The 26537-nt window shown below is 52.9% G+C and overlaps 10 protein-coding genes across 10 annotated transcripts; 5 read left to right on the top strand and 5 right to left on the bottom strand.

The window, feature by feature from the left end:
* Nucleotides 1-169: 169 nt before the first annotated feature.
* P152DRAFT_406265 (PAP1-domain-containing protein) lies at nt 170-2144 on the bottom strand (the record flags this gene model as incomplete). Its single annotated transcript, XM_033676864.1, has 3 exons — nt 170-338; nt 396-1561; nt 1611-2144. The coding sequence occupies 3 exons, from the start codon at nt 2142-2144 to the stop codon at nt 170-172; spliced, it is 1869 nt and encodes a 622-aa protein (XP_033529647.1).
* Nucleotides 2145-4390: 2246 nt separating this feature from the next.
* Nucleotides 4391-5760, top strand: P152DRAFT_258258 (uncharacterized protein). Its single transcript, XM_033674768.1, has 4 exons — nt 4391-4736; nt 4787-5319; nt 5371-5501; nt 5557-5760. Exons 1-4 carry the CDS (start codon nt 4683-4685, stop codon nt 5640-5642), a joined length of 804 nt encoding a protein of 267 aa, XP_033529646.1. The 5' UTR covers nt 4391-4682; the 3' UTR covers nt 5643-5760.
* A 417-nt stretch (nt 5761-6177) lies between these two features.
* Nucleotides 6178-8550, bottom strand: P152DRAFT_258123 (uncharacterized protein). The gene has a single exon (XM_033674767.1). It carries the CDS (start codon nt 8404-8406, stop codon nt 6589-6591), a length of 1818 nt encoding a protein of 605 aa, XP_033529645.1. The 5' UTR covers nt 8407-8550; the 3' UTR covers nt 6178-6588.
* An 899-nt stretch (nt 8551-9449) lies between these two features.
* On the top strand, nt 9450-11751 carry P152DRAFT_258039 (alpha-amylase). Its single transcript, XM_033674766.1, has one exon. The coding sequence runs from the start codon at nt 9671-9673 to the stop codon at nt 11579-11581; it is 1911 nt and encodes a 636-aa protein (XP_033529644.1). The 5' UTR covers nt 9450-9670; the 3' UTR covers nt 11582-11751.
* Nucleotides 11752-11921: 170 nt separating this feature from the next.
* P152DRAFT_453208 (eukaryotic peptide chain release factor GTP-binding subunit) lies at nt 11922-14202 on the bottom strand (the record flags this gene model as incomplete). Its single annotated transcript, XM_033678349.1, has 3 exons — nt 11922-11981; nt 12030-12736; nt 12777-14202. The coding sequence occupies 3 exons, from the start codon at nt 14200-14202 to the stop codon at nt 11922-11924; spliced, it is 2193 nt and encodes a 730-aa protein (XP_033529643.1).
* A 374-nt stretch (nt 14203-14576) lies between these two features.
* P152DRAFT_444588 (Ran-binding-domain-containing protein) lies at nt 14577-17512 on the top strand. The gene is made up of 4 exons (XM_033677814.1): nt 14577-14744; nt 14902-14933; nt 15000-15158; nt 15212-17512. Exons 1-4 carry the CDS (start codon nt 14724-14726, stop codon nt 17181-17183), a joined length of 2184 nt encoding a protein of 727 aa, XP_033529642.1. The 5' UTR covers nt 14577-14723; the 3' UTR covers nt 17184-17512.
* P152DRAFT_485778 (propionyl-CoA carboxylase-like protein) lies at nt 17334-19407 on the bottom strand. The gene is made up of 4 exons (XM_033682065.1): nt 18803-19407; nt 18462-18753; nt 18028-18411; nt 17334-17977 (listed from the first exon to the last, which is right to left on the bottom strand). The coding sequence occupies exons 1-4, from the start codon at nt 19295-19297 to the stop codon at nt 17388-17390; spliced, it is 1761 nt and encodes a 586-aa protein (XP_033529641.1). The 5' UTR covers nt 19298-19407; the 3' UTR covers nt 17334-17387.
* Nucleotides 19408-19570: 163 nt separating this feature from the next.
* Nucleotides 19571-21930, top strand: P152DRAFT_425626 (uncharacterized protein). Its single transcript, XM_033677238.1, has 4 exons — nt 19571-19773; nt 19831-20165; nt 20216-20625; nt 20680-21930. Exons 1-4 carry the CDS (start codon nt 19733-19735, stop codon nt 21844-21846), a joined length of 1953 nt encoding a protein of 650 aa, XP_033529640.1. The 5' UTR covers nt 19571-19732; the 3' UTR covers nt 21847-21930.
* Nucleotides 21931-23301: 1371 nt separating this feature from the next.
* P152DRAFT_257992 (uncharacterized protein) lies at nt 23302-24392 on the bottom strand. The gene is made up of 2 exons (XM_033674765.1): nt 24351-24392; nt 23302-24297 (listed from the first exon to the last, which is right to left on the bottom strand). Exon 2 carries the CDS (start codon nt 24063-24065, stop codon nt 23583-23585), a length of 483 nt encoding a protein of 160 aa, XP_033529639.1. The 5' UTR covers nt 24066-24297; nt 24351-24392; the 3' UTR covers nt 23302-23582.
* Nucleotides 24393-25189: 797 nt separating this feature from the next.
* P152DRAFT_406313 (uncharacterized protein) lies at nt 25190-25927 on the top strand (the record flags this gene model as incomplete). Its single annotated transcript, XM_033676867.1, has 1 exon — nt 25190-25927. The coding sequence occupies one exon, from the start codon at nt 25190-25192 to the stop codon at nt 25925-25927; it is 738 nt and encodes a 245-aa protein (XP_033529638.1).
* Between the last annotated feature and the right edge of the window lie 610 nt (nt 25928-26537).

Raw genomic sequence — 26537 nt, 5'->3', positions numbered from 1 at the left:
ACCCGGTGCGTTTACGTGTACATAAAAATCCGTGGGTGTCAATCAGATGTCCCTCAACGCCGGTCCTAGCGCCTCCTCCATTATAGCCTGTCCTGGATAAGTGAAGATATCTCATGATCACGACGTCGCCAAATTACTTTTCGAAAATATCATCCCGCTAGCCAACACATCACGGCTCCGGACTCTTTGCTGGAAACCGCTGCAACGCCGCATCCACATCCTTCTGATCGACCACGACCCCGCTCTCCGAACAGCGCGCCTTGGCGCGGAGCTCTGTGCACAGCCCGTCGATGTCGAAGCTGCCCTCCTTGAAGTCGGGGCGGTCTTGCAATTTGTCCCTGGGAGGTGGGTTAGTATGAATGATGAGGAGAGGGGGGAGATGGGAGGGGACGCACCAGATGGAGTGGCAGCTGAGCATCTTGCTCCTGTCCTCGCCGGGGACGACCTCGTCGTCGTCGTCGGCGTTGTTGAGGGCGTCGATTTCCTCCATGGGGTTGCGTTTGGTGGCGGACTGGAGGCCGGGGGTGATGCCGGTGGTGCCGAAAGGACTGCTGAGATCGATGGGGAAGGCATCGTTGAAGAAGCCGCCGGTGAAGTCACCGTCGCCGACGACGGCGGCCTGGCTCTCGCGGTACTCGCCAAAGAGGAGGGGGTCGAATTGGCCGCCGTTCTGGTCGGCGAGCCAGTCGATGCCGTTGACGTTGACGTGGGTGGTGCGGGCGGAGGAGGTGGGGTTGGGTGAGAGGTCTGTGGGTTTTGCGGACGCGTTAGATTGGGACATCGATCGGGGAACAGGGTTGCGTGGGTTGCCGCAGGCCATGTTGAGTTGCTCGCAGAAGGTGACCTCACCTTCGGAGCCGCCGTGGCAGATGTACCCTTGGCCGTTGACCTTGTCTAAGTTCTTTTCCGGGGAGTTGTGGCTTGGTTCCGGGGAGGTGCCGCAGGAGGAGTTGGGGCCGAATTGAGAGAGTGAAGAAGAAGAAGGGGACGCCGAGTTGGATCCCGAGCTGTTGAATTGGAAGACGCGGGATGGATCGGCAACGCTATCGGCGCTGGTTCGGCTCGTCCCCTTGGTGCTTGTGCTATTTTGAGCCGGAGATGTTTGGCTCTCGGGGCTCATACTTCCAGTACTGCCGGACCGCGACGGCGCGCCCGATGCATGATCCGAAACGCGACGTCCATTCAAGGAAGATGACGTCGATCTCGCTTTTTCATTGTCTTTGAGGAAGAGCTGCGGACCGGCCGGCAAGGCACCGAACCTGGGGAAGTCGAAGCTGAAGGTGTTGTCGGATGACGCACCATTGCTAGTAGACAAGGCGGTTAGTCCACCACGGAGCGGAGGCGATGCACCCAGCCCGCTGGCATTGAGAGAGAGCCGCTTTCGGTATTCTCGCAACTCAGTCTGTAAGCGGGTAACTTGGGCACGGAGCAAACCGTTCTCGTGGTTGGTGGATTCGGACACCTGCTCTAGCTCGTTCACCTTGGTTTCCAGGTCTCGAAGATGCTTTTCCTTCCGTTCACGGAACGCTCGTTGCGCGGCTCGATTCTGGGCTTTGCGCTTCTATTCCAATCATCAGTACGCATTCGAGCTGGTTGAACGCTCTACATACCGTTGTGGGTTCTGTAGTCAGCGGCTTCCTTCCCGGTTTCTTGGATACCTTGTCGTCGCTTTCTCGTCGCTTCGCTTCGTCAGGTTCTTCCGCGTCCTCGCTATTCTTCCTCTTATCCGAGTAGTGGCCCTCCGGTTGAGGACTTTCCGAATTAGACAGTCCCGTAGTTGGAGAGTCATCTCCCGGGAGGGCGCCGAACATTGCCGGACCCCCTTCGGGGATATCGAAATCGTAGCTTCCCTCTGTTCCATCGATAACGTCGAGATACGGGCTATCCTCGAAGGCATCGAAGTCGTTTACTTGATCTCCTCCAAATGAAGTAGTCTGGTCCAAGGCATCGGTCGGAAAGAGTGGTTGATCGAACCCTCCATCGAAATTGAATTGCATGGGGTCCAGGCGCTGATTCTGGTTCTGAAGGCCAAGTCCCGCACTCTTCTGGTTTGAGGCGAGGGAGGCAAGAAATGCATCTTGCTGGTTCGGTGAGAGGTACATTGGAGGTTGGAATGAGGTACGGTCGTTGGCGTTACGGGCCATGACGGATGTTTCTTGGTCAGGTCTAACGATGTTGCTCACCGGTTGACGGTGGATATCGATCGTTGGGTTCGATGATGAACTTCACCACTAACGGTAGGGCTGGTGTTTTATGTTCTATTGTAGGGTTAGTGGTGTCGACCGATGACGCCGATTCCAGGTGGCGAATATGGGAGGGGTATTGGTCCCGATGGCGACACGCCTTTTTATGACTTTGCTGGAGCAAAGCAAAATTATGACACAGGAAGCAAATTCAAGACGAGGTTGGACGGAAAGCTTAAGAGAATTGATACAGGCGGAGCGGTGGGATTGTTGAGAATTAGAGATCGGGATGGCTGGTGCAATGATCGTTATCTGTTCAAAAGCGGGGAATCTGTAGGAGACTGGACACCAGCGGCGAAATTGAGAAGCTAAGAAGATCTAGATAATTACATACCTCGTCCGAAAAGTGAAGATCGCGATAGACGACAGCGTCGAGGATGAACAACTTGACTGAATTGCGATGGGTGAAATCACTGAAATTCGGATGACGATGGACGAGAGGGGGGCTGGGTTGGCACTTGGGGGAAGAAAATGAGTGGATCAGGGCTGGGAAGGTGTCCTTCCAGCAGAAATGAAGGATCGTGGGAGAATTGAGGAAGGTGGATGACCGTCGTGCATAAACTAGGGCTTATGAGGAAAAGCTATGGAAACTCGTAGACTCTTCTTCCGGATTGGGGGGATTCGGTGAGAGACGATGAGGGAGGAGTGAGGAGGACGGACTGGAGGAGATGGAGATGCGGTGGTGTGGTGGGATGGATGGATGGGAGGGCCAGTTCAGGCGCAAAGGCCGCAAAGGCCGCGAATGCCGCACGTGCCGAGTCCTAGAGGTGTTTTCTAGGGTAATGATTGGTTGGAGGCCAGGGGGTGGGATTTATAAGCCGTTTGGCAAATGAGCGAATTCTCGTCGAAGCAGCGAGAGTTGCGCCTGCCGCCGCCGGACGATCGTCCCCCCGTGAATGTTCTGGCTCTCTTTATATTGGATCCTACCCCTCCCATGTTACGCCGATGCCATGGCCGGATGGGCCTAACTAATCACAATGTCACGCCCTGTGAGGCTTAAAGCCTTAGGTTGTCGTTTTGACTCACCGTGGCGAAAAACGGTGGGGAGACATGCTATTCTTGCCTGTCTTGGTCGGCCTTGGTGCAGCCCTGTGAGCCGGTTTTAAGTTAAGTCCGGGAGTCAATGTACTAACTACTACTACGTATTAAGTAACTCGCTGCGCTCATGATGAGAACTCTTGGTTTCTTAATATTCATCTCACCCTCTTTGCCACTCGATTATGATTTTGCATACCATTTGAATTAACATTATTCTCACCTTCAGATCTGCAGGTGTTTCAAAGCGGCTGAAAACCGTGAGGAAGAGGTTTCATGAGAGATGTTGCGTCCTTCGCCGGATATAAGGCGTTGGACCCTTCCGCGGACCATATCGGCGATAACGCGTCCGACCTATCGCACGAGTTTGCGGCAAACGACCCTACACTTCCATAGCGACACTCCATTCTGCGTTCATTCCACGCTTCGCGACCGGTCTTTTGGGTTGACAATGCGCAACAAAACGTAGGCAATGGGATCGCCTTCGTCTGTGAAAGAGTCAACAGTGGGCAATGCTAGCGATCAAGGCGGACCATTTTCAGCCCCCACGGAGCGACGACAGACGACAGTAGAGTGGTATAGAGTTATCCAGAGCCCGGACCATGAGCTTTGACAGAACCCGGCTTTTCCATCGAGCGGTGGTATCTTGATCTTCCTCCCAGTTGATATATATTTCGATTTGCCTGGATTGGACATCTCCACCAGATTAGACTCTGGAGTACAGAGGACCCTACAACAAAGACGCTGCCCATGGTGAGCAGTTGGGACATGATCTTTAGGTATTGAGGTAAGTGGAGTTTGCGAGAGTACAGAATCCATCTGGTTTAAACGATTTCAGGTGTATTGTATTCCTCTTATCATACATACGAGTAGCAACTGTGACGTGTGAGTGTATGAACGATCTCCGATTCCATTGCTTGTGGTGGGAATATTCTGTCATGTCTTCGTGTTGACACTGAAATGAAATCTCAGGAGGGGGGGACGAAATTGGGTTAATTACGTTTCTTGGCATTCCCCCCAAGTACAGCTCCCACAACCTTGACTCGAACACGCCTAATTATGAAAAGAGTATACTCTGATATTATGCTGTTTTCGAGCGAATTGGGCCTGCCTGCAATGGCGCTGATGGTGCTGATGGTTGGAGGAATGCCAAGGAACGTAACTCAATTTCGTACCCCGAGGAAACACCGTGTTAGGCTGCAAGGCGCTGTAATGCACTGTAAGGCAGCAACACCTGATTCTCCCCATCCCAAACTCACGACGTCAACTCGTCCTTCCATGTCCATCTGATATCTTACCTCAACCATCCACCCGTGAATCCCTTTCGCATTGCCCCCTGTTCAATCCAAATCCCTTCAAGCACGAAATCACCCCTCAGCTACCCCCATCAACCTATCGACAAACATGGCTTCCCAAATCGCCACCCGTGAAGCCGAAATCAAAGAATATGAAGAACAGGTAGGTCCCCCTCCATCCACCCTCTCCCTCGCTGACCTCTGAAACCCCAGCTCGAAACCGTCCTCTCCGCCTTACAAGGCGACTCCGAAAGCGCCGAACTCAATACCCTAAAAGACGAACTCAACCAAATCCTCGCCCTCCAACGCGACGAAGTCGCCGAACTAAAAGCCACCGCCGCCTCCGAACCCGCCAAACCCCCCTCCTCCAAAGACAAATGGACCCGCGACCCCGGCCCTGATGTCAGCCACCGAAAACCAGACACCCCCCACCCCACCGACCAGCCCTCTCCCGCCATCACCTACGCCGTCAACGACCCCGTCCTCGCCCAATGGACCTCCGGCGACCGCAAATTCTACCCCGCGCGCATCACCTCCATCACCGGCTCCGCCGCCGCTCCCGTGTACACCGTCGTCTTCAAATCCTACAACAACACTGAAACGGCGCGCGCACACGAGCTAAAACCCCTACCGACGGCCCACGCCGGACGGAAGCGCAAGGCGGAGGAGGCGGCGCTACCAGCGGACAACGCGAACGTCATCTCAGCGGCGGCGGCGATTGATCCGGAGTTGGCGAAGGAGGCGAGGCGGGAGGGGGGACGGGGGGAGGAGGTGGAGAAGGTGGCGAAGGTGCCGAGGAAGGTAAAGGCGCGGAAGGAGCTGGAGGCGTCGAAGTCGAAGTGGCAGGATTTCAATGCGAAGGGGAAGTTTGGGAAGGGGAAGAGGAAGGAGAGTATGTTTCGGACGGGGGAGGGGGTTAATGCGAGAGGTAGGTGGTGGTGGTTCTTTTGACTTCGGGGGACGAGATGCTGACGACCGCATAGTTGGATTCACAGGCTCGGGACAGGCGATGCGGAAGGATCCGTCGAGGAGTCGGCATATCCACGAATACGGCGAAGACGAATACTAAACCCGTCACATCAACACGGCGGTTCCGTCTATTAATGGCAGTCCGAGTATCGAGTTGGCCGTACCGAGTTTCAGGGCGAATCTCCATACCTCCCTTCGTCTCTTTCATTCTCATCAAAGAGAAGAGGCTAATAGCTGGGATATTTCAGAATCGTCTAACACGGCACACATGGCATGGCATGGCATGGCATAATCACGAAAAACGGGCTTATTTTCGTCCGATGAAATTGACGAGGGATGGCTTGTCAGTCGTGGACTGGAGGTGAGCATTCATTCCGAATACAGCGAGCGTACCACAAATTGCTAAATTTATCATACTTTGCCATGCTACGTTCAATACTCTCCTGGTCGTCGGTCGTCGGGCGCCGTTTCAGAATTATCATTGTGCTGGAATACCCCGTCGTCGTACGTCTACGCATATTTATCGCCGCCCAAGGAGCCGTACCTGTTTGAACCCCATATTATTGTTGACGAAAGAGGGATATCCTATCCGCGCTTTACAACGGCCCAATGCCCAAGTGCGTTCTCACACAAGTGATACAACCTACACACCCAGCAGGCATCGCAACTCCGCCATCTTAGCGTATGTCGACTGATCTGCTGATCCTCCATATGACCAGGCGAGACCAGGCGAGACCACCCAGACCGCGATAGTCGTCGTTCTCCCAGGTATCGTACGCCCGTTATTGGCATGTAGTTGTTCTTAGGCAATTGAAATGCGATCTCTTTCATCCATATTCCTGACTTTAGGCCGAAAGTGAGAGTCGTAGTCAGATCGTCCAGTGCCCGAAAGCTGTAGGTGGTGAAAAAGGGCTACTAAACCAGTTTTTGGAGTGTGGCCCTGATAATCGTGCATTCGGCACTTCAACGCTTGGACCCATTCATTATTTGAACATTACCCCAAGCGGCAGTCGGACACCCTTCCGCTGCAACTGTACTCAGTCATCTCAAACAGCAGCTGGATCCCCCACCTTCTCCATCGCCGCCCCTCCCTGTCTCCCATTCTCCACTGCCGCCCTCCACCGAAAATACACTTCCGCGCAACCCACCCACCTCTCCCTCCTCCCCTCCTCCGCACAGGTCCACTCACACCCCCCGTCACCCCTTCTCCCCCCCGGCCCCCTTCCCCTCGTCACCGCTGCCCACACCACCTTTACCAACCCCCCTACCCCCAACACAAACGGCACCAGCTGCCCCGCCGACCCCATCGAATGCACACCCCGGATTTCATTCCACTGCAGCGTCAACTCGGTGCCGATGGTCAGCACGATGCAGACGGCTATGGTGGAGGCGGCGTCGTAGATCCAGTCGGCAGGGCAAGGTGGTGGGGGCGGCTGGGCGGACATGCGGAGGCGGGTGGCGAATTGGAGGGCAGATGAGGGGGGAAGGAGGCGGAGGGGGGTGAGAAGGTGGTGGATGAGTATTTGTTGCCTGTGGAGGGTGGGGGTGGGGGGAGACGTGTTGTAGAGGTAGAGGAGGAGGTGGAGGAAGGTGGGGAGGTGGGTTGGGTGGAGGAGGAGGAGGAAGATGAGGTAGAAGAAGTAGGCGGGCGAGAGGAAGGCGCGGTATAGCATCGGTGGGAGCGGTCTGTCTGGACCTAATTGCTCGCTGAGATAGACATCTGTGATGAGGATGTCATGGAGTGTTGGGATTCCATCGGGATGAGGGGGCGGCTGGTTGACGGCCAGACTTTGCGCGGAAAGCCCCTGAGGACTGTAAATCGTTGGAACGGCGGATGTGGGAGACTGCGTTGAGACGTGCGATGATTCTTTCCTGGAATGGTCGAGCTTACATTTGTGATTCGGCGTGGAAAGGGACGACGCGGGTTTGCTCGCGTCGACAGCAAGGTGCTTTGATACCATCTCGTCAGGATTTATGCCATCAACGGGCTTAGAGATTTCAATTGACACGCGGGAAAGCCCCTTTGAGTGAGTGGATCCCTGGCAGCATGCGCCATGGACTTCCAAATGGGACCCTCTGTGTCTGAACTGGGCTTTGTTCCCTTCTGGTTCCTTGGCATCCCAGGCAGACGAACTGTGTTTGATAGAGTTTAGACAGGAGCGGATCGAAGGTGCGTGCTTTTTCCTCTTCATCGACACGTCCACGAAATCGCCGTAGTTTGATAGCTCAGCAAGCATCTTCTCTTCTAGCGCGGTAAACGCTTCTTCCGTGCAACAACGGTCGAGCCTGAAGTTGTGATACCCGCTGACGACGGTGATCATAAGGATAGAGATTGTCAGAAGCGCGTAGAGCGGGCCCACGACTTGGTTCGCGATCTTGATCGCCCCGAACAGGTCGCCCTGTGCGTACCAAAACACTTGGGTCCCGTAGATAGAATTCGTCGCTTTCATCCGATGCAGGCCGACATTCCAAAACCACAAATTGTAGCCTCCAAGTCCGAGACCAACCAACTGCGCGACGACCTTATGCGTCACCCGCGTTTCCCACGGCAGCGCCCCCCGCACGAACCGCGCATCCGTCCCGAAAATTGCCATGGAAAAGCTAATGTTGATCAGCAGGAACACCTCCACCGCGAAGACATCGGGGATGCGGCTGGCCAGGAAACCCACCGCGAGCAGCATCGCGGCGAGGAACATCACGTTGATCGAGTGGAGGAACGAGGCCTCTTGCGGCACCCAGTAGTTGGCGACCCAGACGGAGAGGATCTGGGTGTAGTAGCCGACGCGGATCCCGAGACCATAAATGTCGGGGTCGCCATCAAAACCGTACGGCGGTTGGGCGTCAGGGAACTGGATACTTCCCATCTTGCATTTCCTTCGAGAACTCGTATTAGAGATGGGCTTTGGTTGACATTTTCATGCGTTAGTCCGCTGGGGCCATTCCGGTTCTGCTTTTTCGGACTGGCATAATTATGTCAAATGAGGGGTTGAATGTCCCGTTCAAGTTCTCAATACAAAACTCTGTCCATGATATGCAGAATGAACGACTTGGAAGTATGAAATACGAAAAGCTATGACCGAATGCGAAGTTTGGACCGGGCTGAGCCTTGAAATACGAGGTCTCCTCTGTGGACCGGAGCGTTCGACGAATCATGGTGGTCGTGATGCAGCCACAGAGGGTGTTTAATAATATCATCAAAGAGCTGATTGCCAAATGCCTTGACCTTGGATGGGGGTTTGGAGCATCCACAGCAAGGGACGCCCTAATTATTCCGTCCGCTGCAACGAGTCTAGATCGGGTTGATTGTTCTCATCAGGGTGACATATCCTGACCTTTCGAAGCTCCATGTCTGGACTCTGGAGGAATTCATCGAACATAACATAATATGGATTAGGTACGCACCTGTGAAGTTGTAAGCATGATTGCCTTTAGAATCCTCCGCAAAAATCTCCGTTAAACCGGCCTTTCTCTCCAAGACTGATGGTTTTACAAATAACAAACCCTCTATCTCTACAACCTTGGCGGTCGAAATGCCAGTTTAACGGAAACTTTTGCGGAGGGACGGTAAGTCGGGCTCCCTGTGCCCAGATCCATGGCGGAGATCATGGTTGCAGCACCAGGTCCTTTGACATCCGAGTATCAGAATTCCCAAGCATCACGCATGATGCTCGATGTCCTCGTGCTTCAGACTTTCGAGGAACCTGACAGATGGCATGAGCCGAACTGGTCTTCAAGGTGCCGAAGATGCGTTCTCGTGCCCAGTGGTAAATTAAATACAATTTTTAAACGTTCGTTTCTTGGGATGAAGCTCAGACACGGGCTAACGAACGCCAGCTGAGAGCTGACCGGAGAGGGCCAAGTGATCACCCTCTGTCATGTCTCAGCTAACATGTCCTATTATCATTAGTTAACAATGAAAGAAAACAAATAAACCATCGTCCTTTTAATAAAAATGTCTTGTCTCTTTCCACGTTCTCATTCATCGTCAATTTTTAATATTCTCGACCGGCCCATATCGCTCAGTGGCATGCATGTGCGATTTGATCTCCGTTTCTAACCGTCCTTACAACCGCGTTTCGTTCGACTTTCCTACCTGGCGGAACGATTGTTATTGTTGAATAAGGACGAATGGATTCTATTCGATCATTATCAGACCCAAGAATCCAAGCCTTTCTTTCAAGCCGACGCAACGATAGAATATACCATCCTTCGCCGTCCAACTGGGAGGACCAGGTTCTTTATTTCCTTCTCCCAGATCGATTCTCCGATGGCAATGAGCGAGGATATCACTCCTCATCTAGCCAATTTGAATCCACCAGTCAAACTCCTCTGTTTCAACCTTCGGATGCCGGGAATGCGGTCCGAAACCCCCAAGACGAGGCACTGTGGCAGGAGGCCGGTGTTCGCTTCGCTGGCGGCACTATCACCGGTATGAGAACCAAACTCGGCTACTTGAAACGGTTAGGGATCGGGGCCATTTGGGTCGGACCCATTTTCAAGCAGGTTGCCGGTTTAGAGACGTATCACGGATATGGCGTGCAAGACTTTCTCAACATCGACCCTCGATTCGGCACTCGTGAAGATCTGCGGGAGCTGGTCCGGGAAGCGCATGAGATGGGAATATATGTGCTGTTAGACATCATCTTGAATCACGCGGGGAATGTGTGGGAATATCAAGGTGGCGCGAAAGAATACACCGGGGAAGAGTTCCCTGTGGAAGGGTTCTTCGACGCTCAGAGAGTCCCGAACATCGACATGGATCCGGATGCCGTTGCTGCACATCTGTCAGCGTATCCCGACGGTGCGGTGTGGCCATCCGAGCTGCAATCGAAGAACTGCTTCACGAGAAAGGGCTCCATTCGCTCGGATGGTTGGGATGAATATCCACAATGTGTCGATGGCGATTTCTTCGATTTAAAGGACATCAACCTTGGACAACACCAACTGGAAGGATTCGCTCCCACGCCGGCGTTGCTGGCATTGGTCGAAGTGTACCAGTTCTGGATGGCATATGCGGATGTGGACGGATTCCGAATTGATACCGTCAAGCATATGGGCGATGGACCAACACGGTACTTCGCCACTCGAATCCACGAGTTCGCACAAAGTCTAGGCAAAGACAACTTTATCCTGATAGGTGAAATCCTCGGAGACCGGGTATTTGAGACCGTTGAAACTACCGGCATCGACGCAGCGTTAGGCGTCGGCGGTATCCAAGAGCAGCTCTGGAAGCTACCACGGGGATTGGTATCCCCTAAAGGGTACTTCGGCATGTTCACCAACTCCGCCTATATGAATCGAGGCGCGCACGCCTGGTTCCGCGACACGATCGTCTGCATGGTGGACGACCACGACCAAGTCTGGAACCCGTCCCAAAAATCCCGCTACTGTTGCGGCGACGGCAAGAAGACCATCCTCGCCGCCGAAGCCATGAACCTGTGCACTGTGGGCATTCCCTGCATCTACTACGGTAGCGAGCAGTGCTTCGACGGGACCGGCAGCGACGACCGCTATATTCGCGAGGCCATGTTCGGCGGCGGTTTCGGCGCGTTCCGGTCGAGGGATCGGCACTTCTTCAACGAGGAGTTCGCGGTGTATCGGGCGATCGCGGAAATTGCTGAGATTCGGAAAACGGAGCTGGCGTTGAGACGGGGGCGGCAGTATCTGCGTAAGATCTCGAGAGACGGGGCTGCGTTCGGCTACCCGGTCAAATACCCCCGTGGCCCCATGCGATCGGTCGTAGCGTGGTCGCGGATTTTCGACGATGTGGAGATCCTCTGTGCGATCAACACGGACGGAGACTCAGAGCAGTCGGCCTGGGTTCGTGTCAATGGAGGTAGCAAGCCGCCGGGAGTAACGTTTGAACCGTTATATCCAAAGGGAAAGGCGTCCCTAACAGTTGAGAAGAAAGCGGCCGGTGCGGCTGTGCAGGTAATGGTCCCTCCTGGTGGGTTTTGCATGTATAAATCCCGGCAACGAGAGTTAACAAGCAGAGACGGACGGAAGAGCTCGCGGCGTTCGAGGTACTTTTGCTGTTGATCATTTCTTGCCACGCCTCCTCTAGCCCTGGTGGCCACTTGGGCAGGAAAAGCCTCATTGACGAGAAAAGGGACAGCTACATTTCTCGATACGGGCAAGTGCATAGACATACTCATCAGACGGTCTTCTATCTGCAATATCAAATAGATAACTTGCGGTTGCTTAGCTGCATCGATCTCTCTAAAATGTCTACTAGCATCACATGTAGGGATCGGATCAATTGTAACATCTTATCATTTTCTTGAGGTGTGTATTCCTCGATCAAACGCCTATCCAGGAGTTTTAGGTCCCCCTGATCTCAAGGATTGAGGGGTTCTGATGCATGGACATGAGCGGTCATTTACGCAGGGGTCTCATCAGTAATAAGCTTGGTGATCTTCCCGATGGCGATGGTTTGTCCCTGGATATTGTCAGTAAACACCCGATACGAAGAACACGAATCACGAACCTGATCCCTCAATGTGAACCGTCCAAGCTGAGGATAATCCTCGAATCGCTCCACGCACACATTGCCCGATGCGCCGGTGATCTGCAATCGGGCGATGATGCTCATTCCCTTCGTGGCGAACCCGGGCGCCTTTCGGCTCTTGCGTCCCGTGCCTTTCTCCAATTTGTGCAGGAGGGCGGTGAACGTGACCTCTTCCGTCGCCGCGTGCACGTGCATGACGCAGTTGTACCCGGCGGACAAGATCGACTTCAGATCCAGCAGGACGATCTGCGCCTCGAACGCGTTGACGCAATGGACCGGTCGCTTCGGAGAGCACAGGACAAATCCGGGCAGGATGTCTTCCTCTTCAGCGCCGCGAATCCGGAGCCGGACCTGGTCACCGCAGGCGGATCGCGGAATCTCCTCTTCGGTCTCACCGTAGAGTGCGGAAATCGAGATACTCTCTCGATTCGGCATCATCAGGTAATTCCCGGATTTGTTGATGACTCCCGACTCAATCTTGCCTTCAATCATGGTGCCCATGTCCTTATACTTGGCGGCGATGGGCATCATGAATGGGGCGTTGAGCTTGCGTTCCAGGGTTTTCATGTTGTCCAGCGTTTCAAGCAATGAAGGCCCATCGTACCATGAGCATTTGTCATTGGTAACGCGTTGCTTCACTCCCAACCCTGTTTGTGCGGAGACCGGCATGAAGATAAGATCTGCGTCTGTCAGTACGTTTCACATAATTGCCGGTTCGATCCTCACCTTTTGGATTGTATCCGACGCCTTTCAAGAAAGGCGTGAGCTTCGATTGGATGTTTTTATATCTTTCCTCACTCCACTCCACGGTAATATCGTCCATCTTGTTCACAACCACGATGAGCTTGTTGACACCCTGCGTTTTCGCAAGCATGGCATGCTCTCTTGTTTGCCCACCCTTTTCAAAGCCGGTCTCGTATTCGCCCTTTCGTGCCGAAATGACCAGTACGCCTACATCAGCCTGACTAGCACCTCCGATCATGTTGGGAACAAAGGTTTTGTGGCCAGGAGCATCGAGGATACTATAGCGCCGCCTGTCGGTTTCGAAGAACCCTCGCCCAACCTCGACCGTTTTGCCCTTCAAGCGCTCCTCTTTGGTCAGATCCAAGGCCCACGAAAGGTACCAGGTTTCTCGGCCTGCTTCTTTCGCCTCTCTTCGGTACTTGTCCAGGGTTCGCTCATCAACCATTCCCGTCGCGACAAGGATGCTTCCGCCCAAAGTGCTCTTCCCCGCATCGACATGACCCAGGAAAATCACGTTGACGTGCTCCTTTCCGTAGATTTCTTTGAGGGTATTTTCGTCGATCAAGTCCTCCTGCTCTTTCTGGACTGCATCGGCTACCCGAGCCGCTTGACGGGCCTCTGCTCGTTGAGGACTGCTGCGTCCTGGGCTGCTTCGTCCCGTGGGAGAAGACTTCCCGGAGCCAGCAGTTGGCGATGAGGAGGAACCCTCGCCGGCCTTCTCCAGAGCCTTCGCCGCCGTGACTTTGGATCCGGCTGCAGGTTCGGATTTGTCGACATTCTCCTTCGCCGATGACTGAGACGCTGGCGGGACAGTGGTTCCCAAAGTCAAAACTTTCGTTTGTCCAGCCTTTTCAACCTTTGGAGTCTTGGTATCACCGGTAATAGAGAGAACCTTAGCTTTAGGAGGGGCGGAAGTGTCTCCAGTCACAGACAACACCTTGGCCTTAGGGGGTGCACCCGAGGCAGGTTTCTCTTGTGATTTCGGTGCGGCAGAGGGATCGGATTCGCCAGCTGGTCTCTTTGCAATGACCGGAGTCTGTCTTTGCTGTGAGACCTGCTGCGGTGGTGGCGCCTGGTAGTTGCCGTAAACCCCAGCTTGGGGTTGCCCACCATAGCCGCCATAGCCTTGTTGATTGTACTGTTGGTATTGTCCATATTGTTGCTGTTGCCCACTATATCCGGTTTGATCGTAGGATTGCTGATATTGCCCACCAGCGTATCCACCATATTGGCCATAATTTTGGGGCTGGAAAGACGAGGCGCCTGGCTGAAAGGAATTTGCACCAACATTCGGCGTATATGCCCCTCCAGGACCAGCGTTCATCTGGAGCTGTTGCGCTGTCCTCTGAGCAAGGTTGGCATCATCCTGGGCGTCTTTATCGTCTTCCCAAGAATTAAGGTCCGCCATGGTCGGTTCGGTCGTAAGGGGATTCGAAGACAGGTAGCGGAGGTGGTGAAAGGACGAAGAGATAGCCAGGAGTGACTCGATGGATTCTTCGTCGGCCAGGGGAAAATTCAATGAGAGACCATCGCCTTCTGCGACGGCTTTTCTACATCGTTGCGATTTGGTGGGGCAGACGTTAGGCAGAACTAGGGAAGAGGGTATAAGGCATTAAGGCAGTAGGGCAGTAAGGCGACAATAATTATGACTAATTGGATCTGGTCACGTGCTATGAGTGCCCTTGATGCCTTGTATTCTTATTGCCTGAATAAGACGACTTGCATGTGTCATGACTCGCGGGACGAGACGCGATTCGCGTTTGCTATCCAACAAACTGATGATATCAACTCCACGAAACCATAGCACTTCTCTCCACTGGCTCCTGAAACCCATAGAATAATTCCCTTGTCGGGCCTCATGTGTACCTGTCGCTCGATTTTCTCATAGACTAGACGAGCCTATTACGCTATGCGGAGATTGGTGACATCATGGAAGTCTTCCTTTCAAAGGTGAGCAGTCCCAGAGTGCTCCTCTGTCCAGAAAGTCACTTTCAACCCCTGACGCCCAGTTCGATGGATGGTTCTACTTCACTGTCTAGCCGCTGTTGAAAATGGCCCCCATCTAACATGTGTACGTACGAAGATAATCATGTGCTGACCCTTACAGATCACTCAGCAGGCGATGAACTATGCCATTCGGTAAGCTTTTGAGACGGCCTTCACTCAGGTCAGCACTTTGAGGACCCCAGGCTGACTCCGTTGAAGCTCTGGTATAACCATCACGAGCGGGTTTGCAATCAAACAATGTTCTCGCCTTTTGAAGACAGTTGAAGGATCGACCAAGGATGAAATCACTGATCTCCAACTCCGCTTGGAGAGCAAAATCCGGATCCTGTCACCCGCTATCGACATGATTGAGTTGATGTATGTGACCGCAAACCCTCGGATTTGTTAAGCAATGCTAAAACTACACCAAGCGCAGCAAGAGGAAACACGTCACTGGAATCCGCAGTTTCATTGACCAAATCATTGCGTTTTGACATTCAGTCACTGGGCATCAGACTTTCGAAAGCTGCAAGCGACGGGGAGGCCGTGAGCGACGGCAAGTTGAGAAGTTCCGCTCGTACGCAGGCCGAGCTGGAGATTAAAATGGTCATCAATGACATGAAGAGACTGTTGGCTCGTATTGAGGATGCTGTCCCCTTAATCAACTTGGCTATCACAACCTCAGGCGCTAGCCTCTCAACAGATTTGCCTCGCACAGTCTCAGCGTCTCGGTTACTCCAAGCCAGCACCTTCCTAACGGCAGCAGACACTCAATATTCAATAACTCCAGGACACGCGATCCAAGTGGGACCGTCATTTCACCTTTCCATGTACATGCTTTTCTCGGGCCATGCCAATCGACCCCAGGACAGGGAGAACATTCGCGAAACCACGTGGAAAGAAGTCATACACAAAGCCAAGGTGAGGCTGCTTCGGGTTCCGCTCCGTGATATCGGCGTTCTGTCCTCGGAATTAGCGACCGGCCACCCGTACAGGAGTGTAGATACCATCCCTGCGGAACAACAAGCACATGAGTTCGCATACCAGCTTCTAATAGTCGAGGACCTTGACGATGACCGAGTTCACACCTTTGAAGACGATCAGCCGCAACCTGGTCCATTTGGCGATGTCGCTATGGCAGGCATTCGAACCCTCCTGCCAATTCATGAGATCTCGAAGATTTTCTACGCTGACACTGGCAAGATTCTGAATATCGGCTCACAAGGAGAAGCCAACAACCCCGTTCTGCTACTAAAGCGGGATGTTAATGCGGCATTGCCTCGACGTATGGTGGATAGGCAGACATCTGGAGAGGGTGGGGAAGAACTGGCCTTACCCCTGAATCTCACCCAGGAATCCTATTCGTCTGAAGAGGAGGATTACGAGCCCGAGTCGCAAAATCTAGAGGGCACGTCTGATCAATACGACCAGGAGAGGCATCAACAATTGCCCCGAAGTGGTGATCCATGGTCCCTACCCCCAAATCTTGACCCAGAATGGATGGCTTTTGAGGTGTTTGTCGAGAGTTCTGGGTCTGATGACGACGAAGAGCCCTCGAACGAGGATGCCACCTCAACTAGCCCAATACCGTCATCCCCCCCACTGACCGAAAATGCTAAAACGCGGCGCAAGCCCGGGACTCGGTCAACATCTCGTTCTCAGTCATTAGACCCCTCCCTGGCATCTGCTCTTTCTCATCTGCACCTAGAGAATTCCACACCAGGTTCAGGTCAGATGGAGCGATGGCAACGAAGCCCTACTCCGATGACACCAGCTCCCCTTACACCCGAGACTCTCGCTCGTGCACCATCCCTCCCCCCATTGCGCACGTCGCTTTCTCTTCTTGAGCTGTTAATCCGTCTCACATCGTTGCAGCAGTTTCAACAGACTTCGCATCTCTCCATCACCGACGAACTGTTGAATTTCTTCCTCAGTGAGAGTAGCACTGTAGGCGCAGGGAACGACTCGGCTTATCGCCAACGTGTCCGTGCAGAGGCAAGACGTCGCGTTGGCTTCGACCCTTATGATGAAAGCCCAGTCAAATGGCGGACGGAGGACGACATCGCTCAGAGAGAGCTGGATGATCGCGAGCAGTCAGTTGGGTCGGCTAACTGGGAAAGTCGAAATGCCACTCCAAAGGAGGAGGGGGAACTCGTATCTTCATATTGGCAAAGAACCTCCACTCCAGATCGGCCTGCCCCCTCTAGTCCATCTGCATTGAGGCAGAGCATTCCCAAGAGAAGCAGCCAAATTCCAGGCGTAGCCCCGAATAAAGCCCGCCCGTGGCTTAGGAGTACGAATGGAAGAACGCGGCTGCATGAGTCTAGCGCTGCAGAAAGTCCACCTTTTCCATCGTCCCCATCTCCCGCAAATATGGATGGTCGTGAAGAAAAGCAGCTCTGAAGGATCCCTGATGGTTTCAAGCATGCAGAGTGGGACAATTACAGATTTTGAGAGGCCATACGAAACTGGTGGGACTGGTTTTGAGCAGCAATATACTGGCAACACAACCAACGATAAATACGACGACGCTTATGAAATTCAAATATGAGTCTTGCAGAATACGATTGGTGGCATGGTATCATCTAATCACAGTATTCCGACGGCTCATGCAAATGAAGGATGAATCTTCCCCCCAGTCCGTTCCATAAGACGAATCGGGAGCAATTCATCGTAGTAGTGCTTTGCCCACGTACACACTACATAGCGCGTATCGGCCGGGTCGATAATCTCCTCCGCCCCGAAATGGTTCGCCGTCCGCACCGGATTCATCAGCCGCCGATATTCCTCGTCCAGCTCATCGTACCGCTCCTTTCGTTTCGCCAGGCCCTCCTTCCGCTCGATCTCCTTCAGCTCAAATGAATGGCCGACGTCGATGCCGCCCTGCAGCGGAAGGCTACCCCATTCACCGCTGGGCCAGCAGACTCTTTGCCGAGGGTCGCGGGAGTCGAGCATGATCCCGCCCGCGACGCCATACGCTCTTCGCGTCACGACGTTGAAGATCGGGATCGTCGTGGAGTAGTAAGTTACGGCCAGGTTTACGCCGTGTCTCATGGTCGCGGTGCGTTCGGCGGATGTCCCGATCGCATACCCCGGGACGTCCACGAACTGAAGTAGAGGAATATTGAAAATATCAAGGAACTTCAGGTGTCGATTGAGCTTCTGGGAGCCAAGTGCATCCAGCGCGCCGGCGTTCACTGTGACTGATCAGCAAAATGAAAACCCCTTGCCGGCCGTCGACACTCACCTTCGCAATTCAGTGAGATGATCCCAACCGGATAGCCTCCCAACCTGGCTAAGCCGCATATCGCGGTCGTTCCCCACAAAGAACCAATCTCGAACCAGGAGCCTTGATCGACCACAGACGTAATGATCTTTCGAGCATTATACATTCGCTCCCGCTTTCTCGGGATGATGGTCCGGAGGTCTGGGCAGCTTCGATTTACCGGGTCCTCCACGGGCACCGATGGCGGTGCGCTGAAGCCGGAGTTTGGAAGGTATTCCAGAACGGTTCGAATCTGCTCAAAACATTCCGCTTCGTTCGCAGCGAGGTTGTCGATGGTCCCGTTAGTGCAGTGCATCGCGGGGCCGCCCAACTCCGTGAAGCTGAGACCTTCCTCGAATGTGGCGCCTGGATTCGTTAGCTATCGTGATCGCAAACTCACGCACCGGGGGAATTACCCGCAACGACATTCGGCCCAGCGTTGAATAAACTGCCGATATCTGCCGCCATGACGGAGAAGTGGCATGCGACGACGCGAGCCGCGCCTAGACCGATCGCAGGACCTAGGACGGCGCCCAGATTGGGTATGCCCATGTTCAATTGCTCGATTACTGGGGGGAAGGCGGACATCGGGGGAATATATGAGAACCCGTTCGTGCGAATCGTGGTGACGGATCCACCACCAGACGATCCATCCACAAGCTTGACCATCGGCAGTCTTAAGGCGACGGCCAGCTTCTCCATGTACAACTATTGACTGTCAGCGGCCATATGACGGTCAATGTTGGATCATACTCACGGTCTTATCCATCAACGCTCCATCTGCATGCCCGGCTCTTATCGAGAAATCATCCGCAGTGAACACGATCGTCCGACCTCTCAACTTCCCAAACCCTTGCACGTTGTTCGAAGGGACATATGACACCGGCTTCTCTCGCGCCGCGGCGATTTTCTTCCACTCCACCGTCCCACTCACGCTCCCGACCTCTCGGAATGACCCTTCGTCGAGCAATTGCTCCACCCGCTCACGCACCCAGAGCTTGCCCGCTTGCTTTTGTCGGCTGTACCCTCGATTCGTGGGATCAGGCGTGAGGGCCATCTTCTGGAGCGAGGTGATCTGGCCCAGGATGTCCGAGTAGTCGGGAGGGAGGGTATTGTCGACATTCTTCTTTCGTCGAGATCGTGTCTTCGTCTGTTGTTCAGCACCTCTCTCGTCCGCGTTCTTTGGAGAGATATGCGAAGAAAGTTGCGACAGACGCGCTGTCGCGTTGGAGGAGTTGTCGTCTGCACCCATCTTCAATTGCAACCCGGATAACCCAAGAGTCGTTCAGATACTAAACCTGCTGCAAGGAACAGCACCATCACAACATTTACATTTCGCTGTGTATTAGCGGCGACTGTCCGTCACCTACGTATGGGGACCTCGGGGAGTAAAGCTGGGGTATTATGGAGATCAATCGTCAATGCCTCGGTGCCCCTTCCTGCCCCACGATGACCCCACGTTTTCAACCGGACCAAGCCACCATGGATTGTTTTGCTCGGAGAGTAGCATAGGATATTCGGCGTTTACAAATATACTTAAAGATATACATAGTTCGGATATCGTCCATTTTAGTGAACAGTTCCCTTTAACAGCTGTTGACTGGTAAGCTAAGACGTGATATCTGACACCAAGTAACGTGCCTCTACCAAAACCAGAAGTAAACCCGCGTATATCGAATCCTTGAAGATGAGTTCGAGGCCATTTAAGAACCTCCTTGTTGCCAACAGGTCTGTCGACTCATCTCATGAATGAAACAAATGAAACGAGACTGAGATATATCCTAGAGGCGAGATTGCTACGAGAATCATATCCAGCGCACGGGAACTGGAACTTGAAACGTTCGCGATATATTCCGGCGAGGACAACTCCCACACTGTTGGGGCCGACCATGCCTTAAAGCTCGCTTCTCCCGCATCCTACCTGGACATCGCGGAAATTATTGGAATTGTCAAAAGCCATGGAATCGAAGCCGTGCACCCGGGATACGGGTTCTTGTCGGAGTCGGCGGAATTTGCACGGCGAGTCGAGCAGGAAACAGGAGCTTTTGTTATCGGGCCAGGTGCCCAGATTTTGCTTCGCACCGGCGACAAGCTTGAAGCGAAGAAATTGGCAGCAGCATGTGCGAGACTTGTCCATGTCTTTTGCTATCCGATTGCTGATTTTAAATAGGCAACGTGCCAACTCTACCGGCATTGACCACCCCAACAAACTCCATACAAGTTCTCCAGAAATTCGCAAGCCAATGTGGCTATCCCATCATGGTCAAGGCCGTGGACGGTGGCGGTGGACGAGGGATTCGTCTGATTCGGTCGGAAGAAGAGCTGGAGAGTTCCGCTAGACGAGCCATTGAAGAGAGCCCTTCGAAGCAAGTCTTTGCTGAGCGAGCTGCAGTTGACGGATACCGACATATCGAGATTCAGATCGTTGGCGATGGCAATGGGGACGTACGACATCTCTGGGAGCGGGAATGCAGCATACAAAGGAGGTATCAGAAGGTAGTGGAGATTGCGCCTAGTTCGATAACAGACCGGGCACTCGTTGCGAGAGTTATCGAGTCTGCTGTGAGCATGGCGAGAAGCGTAAGTTTGAAAACATACCTCGTAGGTCACTTGAATGCTGACTAGTTGATTCAGATCAACTACCGGTCACTGGGGACGTTCGAATTCCTCGCGAACCCTCAAACGAAGGAGTTCTTTTTCCTCGAAGTCAATCCGAGGTTGCAGGTTGAACACACCATAACCGAGTCGATCACAAGCCATGACATTGTCAAGCTGCAGCTGCGGTTGGCTCATGGAGCGAGAATTTCCGAGCTCATGTCACAAACCACGCAGAATCCGGCTGAACCTCCTGCCCTTCGGTCAGTGCAGCTCCGCATCACGGCGGAGAACGTTCAAAACGATTGGTCCCTCAGCATAGGGAAGATCTCGTCGTTCCACTTCCCCAGTGGAAATGGCATTCGAGTCGACACCAACCTGATTTCTGGCCATTCAGCAATGGTCAGCACCGATTTCGATAGTCTGCTGGCGAAGATCATTGTGACAGCTCTGTCATGGGAAGATGTGGTGGCCAAGGCCAAGAGGGCGCTCGTCGACACGAGGATCGAAGGAGTGAAAACCAATCTTGATGTACTCAAGGGTATCGTCTCCCACCCTAGTTTCCTAGCTGGGAAGTGTGATACTCGATGGCTGGAGGCCACGCAGGTGGAACTTCTACAGACTGGAGAGTCGATCACCGCACGCGCACCTCGCACCTTTCAAGTTCTGGCCGACTCATCCTCCCAGGGCGCATCTTTTGGCCAAACGAGCGTTCTCTTCCGCAAAGGCGATGCTTGGTCCCTCACCCTGGCCCCTCGCGATGATCCGAACGCAAGCGTGACGAATCATCTCCAGCTCATCAAGGTGTTGCGAAATGAATTCCCGACGGCAATGACGGCAGAGATCATGTACACACCCAGCGGCGCGACGAAGCCAACGCCATATAAGCTGGCTCTTCAAAGCACCACGGCCAGTGCCGGGTCCACGACCAGCACGCAGCGCAAGGGGAATCCCAAGAATCCGGCCCACATCATCATCCCGTTCCCGGGCAAGCTTGTGGAGGTGCTTGTGGACGAAGGAGACATTGTGAAGGAAGGCGATGTCGTCTGCGTCGTGCAGCAGATGAAGATGGAGTTGGAGGTGAGAGCACATCGGACAGGGCGAATCACTTGGGTAACTGAAGCGGAGGACGGCGAAGAAGTAGCGGAAGGGACGCTGGCTGCTGAAGTCGAAGGTGAAGGGCCGAGAGTAGAGGCCAAGCTATAGAGTATATAGTAGAGCATAAGAGAATACGAACTGAAGAAAGACTTACTTCCTATTTGTAACTTTCTATAGTTATTTGGTTCACGATAATAAAGGGAGGGATGTCTGGTTTTTGATCGATTTAATCGTGACGATTATGTAAACAAACAATATTGAATTAATTGCCTCATTTGCCTGAGGGGCCCTGTCAGCAATATGCACGTGACATGGCACCCCGCATCACCAGCCACACATCTGGTGGCTGGGCCCCCAACCCCTGGCCCCAGCCCCCGCCCCACACGTCGCCCAGCCAAATGTTGATCTGTTTGCCCAACCTCACTGTTAATCTGCCTCCTACTTTCAGCCTTTAACTGTTCAGTCCTCCCCGCGGGCGGCAGGTTGCTGCTGCTGTGACTTTTGTATATTTCACTCGCATACCATACCACCACTCTGTACAGTTATTGTTTGACACAGCGTTTGAGCCATCCAATCCTCTCCTGCCAACCTCGCAGCACAGTCACCGCACAGAAACGACCACCTCCGGTCGTATTGTCCATATTCCCCATATTCCCTCACAGCGGTCCCAAATTCCGAACAGAATATCCGTACTGTTCCTCAAGGCTGATATCCGAAGCTATATTTCCTCTTGGTGAGTTAAACTCTTATCTGGTTCCACAAGGATGCAGGAACTAACTGCATGTCAGGCTTCTTGACCTCCACTCCAACACACCGGTTGCCTCCTGAACATCTAATACCCATTTAACGACCGATATACGACCGATATTTCTCGCCAAAGATCTCGTATCCAACACATCCCACTCCGCGATTCCCCCACAAGTCAGCCAGGTCCTTCTCCGGACCCTCTCGCAGCCATGAAGCAGAACATTGTCATATTTATCATCGTTCTCGTCCTTTTCATCGTGATAGCCGCCGTCGGGTTTAGCATCTACCTCCTCTCGGATCGGTTGGGCATTTCAGCAAGAAGAGACACAACAGAAAGTGAAGTCTCGGCTTAACATGGCCGTCGCGCGGAGTCCTGGGTTGTGGTTGGATTGTTGTTAATCATGTCTCTTCTTCTTCTTGGACATGCCCTTTTGGATATAACGGCTCTTCCGCCTGCGCGGATGAGTCGTATACGGTATGGAGGCCGCATTGGAGCGGTCGAGACGCATGTCTCATGGTTCGTTGACGTCCTCATGACAGACGCATTGTGTGAAATGCACCTCCGATTTGCACATATTCCAGGCTAGGAATGCTTGGAAAAAGGAAGGAACGAATGTCATGAACAGGTTGGGTTCAAGCAAGCACAGCGACGGCGTTTTGATTACTTTATACTGTTTCAGAATCGGATATCCCACGCTCTAACTAGAGTCGTATTGTATGTATATAGTGGGAAATACTGGGAAAGAGTGCGGAAAAGGGTAGGCACCCGGAATTGCTAGATATCAAATTGCATGAAGATGAATTGTTCCGATCCAATGCTGTGCTGCGAACACGGAACAGCCATCGCACCTCTGCGGCATCTCCCTGTAATTGTGGAGGTTGGGTGGAGATATATTTATCATTTGAGTCCAGGCATCTCCTGAGATGCCCTCAGCTTCACCGCTCATTCGAGGATCTTAGATCTCAGAAGGCATTCTACATAATAATTCTAGATAATACTCTTTTAAACAATCTGACGGCAGTGTGACCTCCATTTTCGGTGGTTTGTAACGCCGTTTTTGGCGGCATTTCCGCACGACCTGGTTACGAGAATCTTTCTATCCCAGTCCACCCCCAGCAGACCGATTTCCTCCGACCGGCCCCGCATAACGTAGAGACCGCCAGGCAGCCAGCGCCCAGTCACGGTCGGACTCCTCATCGGTTAGGAAGGCCGCTTGGACGTAGGAACCGTGGCGCATCGTGTACCCGTATAGGCCCCACTGGTGGTGGCCGCTGACTGTGGAGGGGTACCACGAGCCGTACCGCACCTCGTCCTCGTCGGCACCAACTTCAATGAACCGCTCTTTCGGCGACGGGTGCGCGTTATCCATGATCCGGTTGAGGGTGTCGGTATGCGGTTCCTCCGGTGTACACCACACAATGAACCAGATCGTCCGGACGGGCGGCCCCATGGAGAGCATCCGCAGTTCGCCATCGATCACCCGCGCGACGAAAGAATCATCGAGTTCTATGCTCCATTCAGGGGTGAGCGGGCGTCTGGATATGCCCATTGACTCTGCCACTGGCTCGCTTTGTGCCATCACTTGGGCAAATTACTGGGTTGAGCGGACCGCTATGGATCCGCCTGTCGCATGTGTGTTCTGGATCGGAAGGATGGAATGATATCGGACGCGCGTGAAGATGATGAGCATCAAAAGTGTGCTGGATTTCTCTTTCCAAAGGATGGAATAGGGTCGGTTTCTTACGCCTTTGCTAGATGGGTTATTGCAGTAGACCGTAATTAGTGATAGTCCACTGTCACGGGTAGCACTGCTGCCTAATTTTTAGCTGCTCTGCTACTGTATTCCACGCCAAAATCGAGGTACCGTCATTGAGCTGGCCGATTTAATAGAATTTCAATCATGTGCTTTAACAAATTCACCTTTAATGGGATCTTTCAATGATGCACTTCATTGCCGTTTCGATGTGCGAATACGTTTGAAGCCATGTATCCGTGCCCTTGGACCCACCCACCACCTCGCCTTAACTAGGCTAAGCCTCGCTTACCATGCCTTGGGAGGAATGTTCATGCCAAGACATGGTAACCAGCTGGATATCCCAAGTAAATTTTCTTTGTGATTGTAATTTGAGAACCTGGGACTACCTCTTTGGATTTAGCGCGCCGTTTCTAATTCAGCGTGCTTTGCCATTTTTAGTCCTAGTTTCCGGGGCATTCCCTTTCAAGCATAGCCCCTTAGCTCGAACTTCACTCACACCTTTGAAAACTTACGCTAATTAAAGCTATTTCTCTCAGGAAGCCAATCCTCGTCCGCATCCACACATTACCTCTCCACTGAAGGGCTACTCTAATTAAGCGTTCATCATCTCTCACTGCTCCTTCATTATTCGTTCCGGCCTGCTCTGGCCCTTGAACCTCAACATGGCTACATTTGCCGGACCTACTGATGGCCTATATGCATCTGCACCCATGTCACGGTCATCCTCCGGTACGGGTGCATCATCGAAAGAGACATCGCTGGCAGAGACTTCGTCCATGGATGGACTAAAAGACGTCCTAATCTATCAATACAAAGGACTCCGAAATCTACAGTGGCGTATCAAGTCACAGTCTACTCAGTTAATGGCCGGTCGCTCGAATCAGCAGTACCTTGTTTTTCGGGGTGTCACAAAAGATGATCTTGCGGAGATAGACAATAAGCGCGCCATGATAGGGAAGCATACTCGGATAACTCATCACACGGATATCGACCTATTGATTATTAAACTAATGCCCTCGGCGGAACACGAAATTGCGCACCTCTCACTAGCCGAGGACCTTATATTGGAGCTGAATAGAATGGGCCTACGGAAAAGAACCTTTATTCCTATTGGCGGAACCAAATTCAATCGTCCTAACTCCTCGAAGGAGGGCGATTCAGCATATAAACCAGCCTCCCGAGACTGGAAAGATGATTGGCCAACTATTGTTATCGAGTCTGGACTTTCTGAAGGGCTTGATCGTCTGAGAATTGACGCACAATGGTGGCTAAGCAACTCTAGAGGCGATGTGAGGATTGTTATCATCATCTCAATAATGCCACCGCAGAAGAGGCTATATATTGAAAAGTGGTGCCTTTCTCCGGCTCCTGCACATCCGGTTACCAGAGCACACCCAAATCCCAACCCCCCAGTTCCGACAAATATGCAAACGATTACGATTACCCAAAATCAGGCCGCTTCGCCAAATCCCACTGGACAATCAGCTCCTACTGCTCAACCAACCATCACCATCCAGCAAGGCGCCTCATCATATGCCGTGAATGGATCGCCTCTGATTCTAGAATTTCAGGATCTCATTCTCCGACCCCCTGTACTGCCAGAAGATGACGTCGTCTTTACTGCAGCGGATCTTTCGGACTGGGCGCATAGTTTCTGGGCAAGCCTTAAGCAGAGAGATAGCTGAAGGTAGTGATAACAATGTCGAAAGGAACAAATTGCGGGATTGGCCGTGACTAAGGGAGTCACGTGCGCTTGGCATTACAGGGTGTTGGGGGGGGAAGGGAAGATTTTCATGGCCGGTCGTGTGGAAATGCCACACAAAACCGCGTCACAAACCGCACTTTTCAGCGGCAAATTCACAGGACCTCAGATTCTAGTTGTAAACTAATTAGATGATAATCTAACAGCGTCTGGCTTAGGCCTTGATTAATTGACCTGCGATGGCCTACAACCAAATTCTCGTGGGCAAGTGCTCTTACAGTGGCTGGCCTTATCTCAGTTGGGACTCAGGCGGCAATGGTGCCCCCTGGCCATTATGGGGCTCCGCTATACCCAATGAAGCCCAGCCTCTTCTTTAGCACACGCCACTAAATATTGACCAATCATGCGCCTTGAAGGCAGAGGGCACCACTGCCGTCTGAGAGACTCCTGCATAGTTTGTGTGGATGTGTCGAGTATCAAATCATGATATAGGTGAGGGAACTCCCATCGCTAAGTGTGCTTGATCCGGAAAGGCTATCGCTAATCTGTTTTCAGAAATTGATCGTACGCGTTGACTTCTACATTTCATCAAG

This window comes from Eremomyces bilateralis (assembly GCF_010015585.1).
Source record: "Eremomyces bilateralis CBS 781.70 unplaced genomic scaffold P152scaffold_45, whole genome shotgun sequence".
In the NCBI taxonomy this organism is placed as follows: domain Eukaryota; kingdom Fungi; phylum Ascomycota; class Dothideomycetes; order Eremomycetales; family Eremomycetaceae; genus Eremomyces; species Eremomyces bilateralis.
This window is presented reverse-complemented; position numbering and strand designations above follow the sequence as displayed.